Source organism: Bremia lactucae, linkage group LG1, assembly GCF_004359215.1.
Source record: "Bremia lactucae strain SF5 linkage group LG1, whole genome shotgun sequence".
NCBI classification, from domain to species: domain Eukaryota; phylum Oomycota; class Peronosporomycetes; order Peronosporales; family Peronosporaceae; genus Bremia; species Bremia lactucae.
In genome coordinates, this window is record NC_090610.1 from 2,152,920 (window position 1) to 2,160,224 (window position 7,305).

At 46.1% G+C, this 7,305-nt stretch overlaps 5 protein-coding genes across 5 annotated transcripts; 2 read left to right on the forward strand and 3 right to left on the reverse strand.

Moving 5' to 3' along the window:
* Positions 1–205: 205 nt before the first annotated feature.
* CCR75_009049 (uncharacterized protein) lies at positions 206–832 on the forward strand (the record flags this gene model as incomplete). The annotated part of the gene is made up of 1 exon (XM_067967095.1): positions 206–832. One exon carries the CDS (start codon positions 206–208, stop codon positions 830–832), a length of 627 nt encoding a protein of 208 aa, XP_067822997.1.
* A 380-nt stretch (positions 833–1,212) lies between these two features.
* Positions 1,213–3,018, reverse strand: CCR75_009050 (uncharacterized protein; the record flags this gene model as incomplete). Its single annotated transcript, XM_067967096.1, is given in 4 exon segments — positions 1,213–1,413; positions 1,430–1,504; positions 1,585–2,349; positions 2,422–3,018. The coding sequence occupies 4 exon segments, from the start codon at positions 3,016–3,018 to the stop codon at positions 1,213–1,215; spliced, it is 1,638 nt and encodes a 545-aa protein (XP_067822564.1).
* Positions 3,019–3,170: 152 nt separating this feature from the next.
* CCR75_009051 (uncharacterized protein) lies at positions 3,171–4,586 on the forward strand (the record flags this gene model as incomplete). The annotated part of the gene is made up of 1 exon (XM_067967097.1): positions 3,171–4,586. The coding sequence occupies one exon, from the start codon at positions 3,171–3,173 to the stop codon at positions 4,584–4,586; it is 1,416 nt and encodes a 471-aa protein (XP_067822563.1).
* CCR75_009052 (uncharacterized protein) lies at positions 3,200–6,013 on the reverse strand. The gene is made up of 6 exons (XM_067967098.1): positions 5,795–6,013; positions 5,678–5,721; positions 5,548–5,597; positions 5,346–5,485; positions 4,947–5,282; positions 3,200–4,878 (listed from the first exon to the last, which is right to left on the reverse strand). The coding sequence occupies exons 1-6, from the start codon at positions 5,917–5,919 to the stop codon at positions 4,773–4,775; spliced, it is 801 nt and encodes a 266-aa protein (XP_067822562.1). The 5' UTR covers positions 5,920–6,013; the 3' UTR covers positions 3,200–4,772.
* A 100-nt stretch (positions 6,014–6,113) lies between these two features.
* CCR75_009053 (uncharacterized protein) lies at positions 6,114–7,044 on the reverse strand (the record flags this gene model as incomplete). Its single annotated transcript, XM_067967099.1, has 3 exons — positions 6,761–7,044; positions 6,617–6,680; positions 6,114–6,558 (listed from the first exon to the last, which is right to left on the reverse strand). The coding sequence occupies exons 1-3, from the start codon at positions 6,942–6,944 to the stop codon at positions 6,114–6,116; spliced, it is 693 nt and encodes a 230-aa protein (XP_067822561.1). The 5' UTR covers positions 6,945–7,044.
* Between the last annotated feature and the right edge of the window lie 261 nt (positions 7,045–7,305).

The following is a 7,305-nucleotide window of genomic DNA, read 5'->3' on the forward strand; positions in this document are numbered from 1 at the left end:
TTAGTAAGGCGCAAGCCAGCCATCTCGTTTTTGGGAAAACAGGGGAAGGGATCAAGATCTTGGCGCAAAAAGTCCACCAAGAGTCAGAAAGGAAAAATTCCACAAGGTAATAACCACCGTTTTTGCCAAGCTCCCCCCTTCTCCGTTGCAGCATTGATTGCCTTTTCATCGATCGCTTCATTCTATAAATCTCCAACTATAAGCGATGTACTCACCCACAACCACATCCAGTCACCAGGCTATTATGAAGTGCCCTTGGCAGTGGCGCCAGCCTTTTTTGGACGAAAAACGTGAGAGCCGCAAGCGCAAGGTCGGTGACGGATACTTTTACGACCCCGTGGACCCAAACTTTGTGGACCATCTATTACCTGGCTACGCAAAGAAGTTTTGTGGCGCTGATGTGCTCGAGTCCGACGAAAAGGAAAATATCCAGCGAGAGATTGAGCGCCTTATGATGAAGAAGAGCGATGACCCGCGCGATGACGCTAAGCGCGATGATGCCTTTCATGACTTTGCTGCGAGCCACGAGAATCAAGCGCTGGTTGATAGCATTCTGCTTATGTCAAAATCTGTTGAGGCTTCTTCACTGTCGCTTCTAGCATCCCCAAAGAGCGTGATTTCGTCCTCCTCTGATGAAGGCAGCGACGACGACGAGCTTAGCAGTAATGGCGAGGAGTTCTTTGACCTTGCTGAGGACCGGCCCGCCAAGCTCATTGCCTTTCACAGCTCATCGCTCGAGCTCGTGTCGGACAATCTACAGGAGGAATATTTTGCTTTCGGGGACAGCGAACTGCTAGATTTTCCTAGCAGTGAAGCAATCGAGATCGACTGATCTTGAAAAGTATGAGCCCTAACACCCTGCCTACCCCGTAGCCACTTTGCGCACCAGTTATTTGCTCGTGTGCATTTATTTATTAACCACCTCACACCTTAGCTTTATTGCTCTTTATATATAATTTGACTGTGGCGTGCCTCATTCTGCCCGAGGATCATGGCGCCCACGATAAGAAAATAGCCTTTGAGGAGAAAAAAAACACCATCTATAAACATACCTTACAATTTTGGAAATGCTGCACTACAGTTATTAATCTCTCTACAGCGATGCTTGTCAAGAAAACTCAAGTTGCGTTGCAATCTACACATTTACTCGAAAGGATCACGCATATATTGTATCCGTTACGGTACCGACAAAACAGACATTGCTCTAAGTGCTCACGGCGGCATCTGCCAAAACATCGTGCCTTCAACGACAAACGGTCGTAGAAGTCGACGCGAGACGAGGGTATCAAGTAGGATCTCAATCTTCTCTTTCCCATAGTCGGGTAGCATTTCTGAAAGCTGATCGACGCTCTGAGCATAAACACGCAGTAAAACCGACGATTGGTAACGGATGCGAAAGCCTTGAACAATACGCTAAAATAATACTCACGATCGCTGGTTTGTCGCCCTCTGCCCCTTGAAATTTACTGTATAAGGTTGAAACTTGCACTGCTCCAACGCCTCGCTGGAACATTGTTGACACATGTAATGATGAGGATGAGGCTTCACCCCATAGAATGCAAACGACCATCGCAGTGGTCATACCTGAAATACTACTGGTAGCAGCGATAGCTCAAACTTCGGTGTCGGCTCTCCGGCGCTGAACGAGTCGTCGTAGTCGAGCAATCGTGCTTCCTGGGAAACACTGCCAACATCTAAGCTGGCCCCTACTAGCCGATTTGATAGTGGGGTATTTGGTGTCATAGCTTTCAGCTGCGTGCGTAAAAGCGGAGACGCTAAATTGAAATCTGGGGTCCTTGGCGTATCAACATCAAATCTTGCATCGTTCTGTTGTCGTGTTGGAGTTGAAGCTACTGACAGATGGGCTTGATGATGGCTCGGTGACGATACGTTGCTTCTGCTACTATATTTACGACGCAAGCTTGGCGATCTAAATGGAGAAGAGCTTTTGGTGTGGTGAAGCGTTTTTGGAAATACTGGCGTTTGTCGAATTTCACCTGCAATTGACCGCTTCCGTTTTCGATTCGAGACGCTTTTAGATGTATCGGACGATCCTTGTTCATCATCAGCATTAATAGCACATTTCTCTCGAGTCGAAGTGGACAGCCGAACCGTAGAAAACTCAGGAACGACAAATGAGTCAATAGAACTGTTCGTCCCGTCGATTTCTTTCTCCTCCCCGCCCAAGCCAGAGCTTTTATCACGCGGCGGGGTGTACTCAAATGCACCCATCTTCATCAAATTTCTGCTAATACCAGGGCTATTGCTATTGTATTCTACGCTGCTTATCGCCGACGGAGGCGTAGAAATCTGCCTTGATTCACCATTCCCTGTATCTAGTTCATCTCTCTGCAATTCACATCAAAATAAATCGTCAGCTAGCCTTCCTGAATCATCGAGATATAAATCAACCATACATACCGATATAATTCCCGTGTGAGGTGGTGACCAGTGTGTGCGATCACTTGAGTTTAATGTCGACGTCGAATCCTGTGTCATTGCGCCCTTACTCACAGCTGACTTGGACATGTAGGGCGTTCGAGACATCCTTGGAAGGTTGTCACTGTTAGTACTGAAGTTAAGACTGTCCTCGTCAGCTGATGCATTGCGGCGGTCGCTCAATAGCGGCTGTGGTTTCTTAAGAGTTGTGGTCTTGAAAGTCTGCTCCCTAGTTGCAAATGATGCCTCCTCATCCATGTCTTCATCATCATCGTCTGATTCACTACGGTCGTGACTTTCTGGCTTCCATAGCTTCATAGCAGAAGATTGTCTATATCGAGGCGATAATGGTCTGGAAAATCGCGATGGCGTGCGCGTAGCTCGGCGCGACGACGGTTGCAGCGTGAATGAGTCAAATAGCGGTCGCCACACTCGCGAGGCCTCATGAATTTGTCGAAGTATTTGATGATGTCGCCGGACGGTGGTACATATCTGCGTGGCTGAGCAGTGTGCCGCGCAAATATTGGCATCGATCTCCTGCAGCAGATACGTGATTCGCTGCTGGGAGTCCTCGTCCATATTTGACACCTTCTTTTGCGCCTTACTTTTAAATTTCCCTAAAAACTCCTATTTGCTCTTAATTATGCACTATTACGGATACTCCACGAGCGTTGGCTTTGGCGCGCGGGGCAATTTAAATTCCTGCAGTGCGGACTCAAAGTCAACTCTTGATGGAGTATCGTGTGCGAAAGCGCGACATACATGGCGCTGACCGCTTGCCACGGTCTCTCGAAGAAGCGCTTCCGGATGCAGTCGTGCGTCGCTTTTTGCTTCGTGCAGGCTTTTGCTCAAGCTCTGACCGCGCGGTAACAAAGGTTCGGCGACACGTGTCTGATTTTTTTCGCCGCATCGTGAGCTGCATGGTGGTCATGATGCAACACGATGGACGCCGTAGTTTCCGACTTATAGATGTCAAGCGGGCGTGTGAGCACTTTGGTATTCGTATGTATGGCTACGATGACATGTGCTTATTGGCAGCTGGTCGATTGTGCGGACCTGAGGCTTTTCACGTGACGGAATTGGTGGAGTGCAACTCCCTCTTTGGTCGCCCTAATGGAATGTCGAATGAGCCCGACACGGAGCCAGGAGCATTTTACAAGAGAACGGATTTTGTGGCAAATTATATGTCTTGGAAAAGAGAGTTGGGGGAGACCGATGACCAAGTAAGCGAGTCTAGCGACTGGGCGTTCTCCGACAGCGATACTGAGTCTCAAGGTGACCAGGATGTTGATATGGATACATCGCAGCCATGGCAGCCAGACGAGGACAAATTTGTTGCTTCATTGCAGGATGCTCAAGAGCTGGTAGATGAGAGGCTGCTTCATCCAGCTGAAGACGAGGAGGCTGAGGGCGAGACTGGTCAAGGATACTTTTCGGACTTTGATAGTAGCAACGAGCCATCGTACGTAACAACTCAAAAAGTTTTTGACGCAGATGAAGACGCACAGTGGAAGAAGGTTGGGAACCTTCATACTTTACAGAACGATGAAGATTGCTATCCAGCCAAGCTGCAGGGCTTTGGTGGCAGTCTTAACGTCTACGTTATACCGCGTCAGGAGTTTAGTCGGATTTTTGGCGCGCTACTACATCTCACACTAAACATTGGCGAGCTGCAGATCACGTCGGTTGCGTTAAGCGCGCTGCACAACGCTACGGAACAGTGTCTGCATCGGTCTCTTACGGAAGGTTCACTACACTACCAACTCACCGCTATACTGGAGAACCAAAATTACACTGATAAAACGAATTGGCTGGAATCGGAGCTTCAGATGCACCGCGATAAGGTAAATCAGTTGTGTAAGACCATTGCTGCTAATAAAGAAGCGTTCAAGGCTAAAGAGTTAGCATTGCAGCGACAGATCGAGCAGCTAAGAAATCAACTACTGGGCCAGCATAAAGAGAACTCCGAATCTCCCAAGCTCAAGAAAAAGTCGCCTAGCAAGCGGAAAGCTATCAGTAAGGTTAACTGCACGATGGATAAAGGTCTGCCCAAAACCTCAATTAGCTCTGCGTCGGTCGTAGGTGCGCTGCACTTGCGGAGTCAGAATCAGTTGGAATCGAAGAAGGCCAAGTTCAGTCTTGTATGAGGGCCTTCAAACATTCAGGTGACGACAAACTCTCGCGATCCTCTATGCTCCTCAATTTGCTTTCACTAGTGCTTAAGTGTCGTCATTTTGGATGTTGTTTAGTATGTCCCTCAAGGAGCAATATCTGAAGCACTGTTACATCTTTCTTGATCAATTAAGTACAGTATTATATTCTATATGTTGACGTCATCCCGTGTTACCAGCTTTAGCTTCGGCGGCTCGAATAGTAGCTGTTACATGACAAACATTTACAAACTCCTTGAGGTGCTGAAAAAAGTCATCACCAATTGTGCTGCAAAGTAAATTATCGACTTGCTTAGGTTTAAGTGCTATAGCTTGCAGATGTCGCAAGAGACGCACCTTAGATACGCTTCGATATTGTTGTGGCCGGCATCAGTGACCCACAACGGTTTGCACCTCCACTCCTGAGAGCACATTTCAAACAATCCTTCTCCGTGCCAAAAGGGCACCACTTCATCCCGCGTTCCATGAATAATTGTCACCGGTGATCGCACTTTATCGATGATATCGATATTGCAGAATAAATCGCCCGGAAAGGTGTAGCGAAAATTAAAGACCACTCGAAACATAGACAGCACAGGACTTTGAAGTATCACGCCAGCTACAGGTTGCTCTTTGTTCGATTGCTTGACCGCGAGGTGCGTTGTAGGCCCAGATCCAAGCGACCTCCCGTATCTAAAAGTGTGGAATTAAACGTCGTCAGGATCGCTCATACAATGCAGACGCCAAGTTGCATACAGTATAATTTTGCTAGGCGGTATCTTCTTTACATTAACTAGGTACGCAAACGCAGCTTCACAATCAGCGAGACAAGCTTCCTCACTGGTTTCACCCTCGCTTATCCCGTACCCAGTGTAGTCATAAGACATAATGTTGACCTTGGCAGCGAATAAGAAACGAAAGTTTAAGGATATTCAACTCCACAGTGCTCAAAGTTTACCTGAAGCCTGCGACTCACTTCCCGAAACCAATCATAAATCATCCCTAAATCTGCTCAGGCATCACATTAGCGGTACAACGGTAAAAACATTAGCGTCAACATCGAGGCATCACCATCGGAGCTAGTAAACCTTCAGCGTTGCCATGTGAGAATAATACGGTATATTCAGCCTTGCTAAATGGGAACGCCAAGGTCAGCAAATATTTCAAAAATGTTGAGTTTATTGCCAAATTGACCTGCAGCTTACACGCATGGAATATAAAATGCTGGGATCTTATTGTGCATGTCAGTCACAAGGAAGAAATACCGACGGGTATAGCCGTACGTTGCGGGCGGTGGCTGGAATACCAAGGATGAAACTGCATTGCCCATTGCGGAGAGATAGCAATAATAAGTCACGAATCTACAAGCGTTGACTTCACAACTTCGGTGATAAGCTCCTAGACAAAATAAAACAAAATTATTTATCACCGAGTTTATTGTATCAATTTGTATATTTTATTAGCTACTTTTTAGCTGATAACGTATCTAAAATCCGTTAAAATCGAATTCCACTGAGTAGCTCATCACTTAAGATTGTCAAATGGAATGCCTTCCTTGAGCAGCAAATTTGCGAACCTATCGCGACGAACCGGGGTAAAATTAGGCTGCGGCAATTTATAAGAAATAGCCAAGGGTTTCGCGTTGTGTAATGACAACTTTGGATGCAAAATATCCTTACTGAGTGCAAGCTTCTGGACATATCCATGATAAGCATCATCCAGCTCTGTCCAAAGAGCTCGATGCAGCATTTTTGATCGATATCGCCGGTGAACGGATGCGCAATGGTGCCGTGATATTGCATTGCGCGAAATTTTAGCATGTTTTAACAAGGTTTTTACCCAGGTATTGAGACGCTTAAGGCCAGGAAGGTTCGCTATCAAATGCGTCATGATACCGCGAGGTCTGCGCTTTGCAGCTTTGCATAGTGTTTGCATGGTCTGCAGCTCCATGTTCCGTCTCGAATTGCTGCTGCAGGATTAAGGACCATTGTCAGCCAACAGCAACTCATAATTATTATTAAATTTACATTTTCTCTGCCTCCGTGACGCTTGAAAACGAAAATCCCGACGGCGACTGATGTTTCGTTTTATCTGCATCGTTATTTATGTATTGCGGAGATCAATTAGGCGTTAAGACCAATTTAGATGACCATGGATCGCATCGCTCGTACCAGCGAAAAGTAGCATTCTTGACGATTCGCCACGTGGCTTGGTGAACGGCGAAAACCGTACGCGCCGTCTCATGCCACTGTTTTGCCTCAAAGGTTTGCGCTTTAAATCGCTCCTTGCTGCACAGTTTGGACGAGGAGGGCTTGCATACGCCGACAACGTCTTCAGAATAGATCGAGGCATCATTAGTTTACTCCACTCGAGGCTGAAATTTTCTTTTTCCTTTTGCTAAATAATAAATAAAGAAAATAAAGAAGAATTCCCGAGCTATTATTATCATTATGTTTCCTATGTTGCGATCCGATACTAAAGATCTCTTAAAATCCAAATATGCCTTTTATTATTCATGGAGAACCTCCCTTTTGGTATTGCCACACCTCCCTGTCTGTTTGTTTTACTACAGATTAAAAATGACACAATAAAACATTTTCATTATTCCTAATATCGCAAACTCTAAAGGAACAATTATTCCTTTAGAGTCGTCTTTAGAGTCGTCTTTAGATCACCTTTTGGACCATAAAAAAAACATTTGGGAACCGATATAGCA

Bases quoted from the DNA above. Each gene is read 5' to 3' on its own strand.
- CCR75_009052 (XM_067967098.1), bottom strand. From the start codon at position 5,919: ATGGGCAATGCAGTTTCATCCTTGGTATTCCAGCCACCGCCCGCAACG. The intron at 5,722-5,794 runs GTAAGCTGCAGG...GTTCCCATTTAG, and splicing joins GCATTTTATATTCCATGCGT to CAAGGCTGAATATACCGTAT. The intron at 4,879-4,946 runs GTGCGTCTCTTG...TTTACTTTGCAG, and splicing joins AATATCGAAGCGTATCTAAG to CACAATTGGTGATGACTTTT.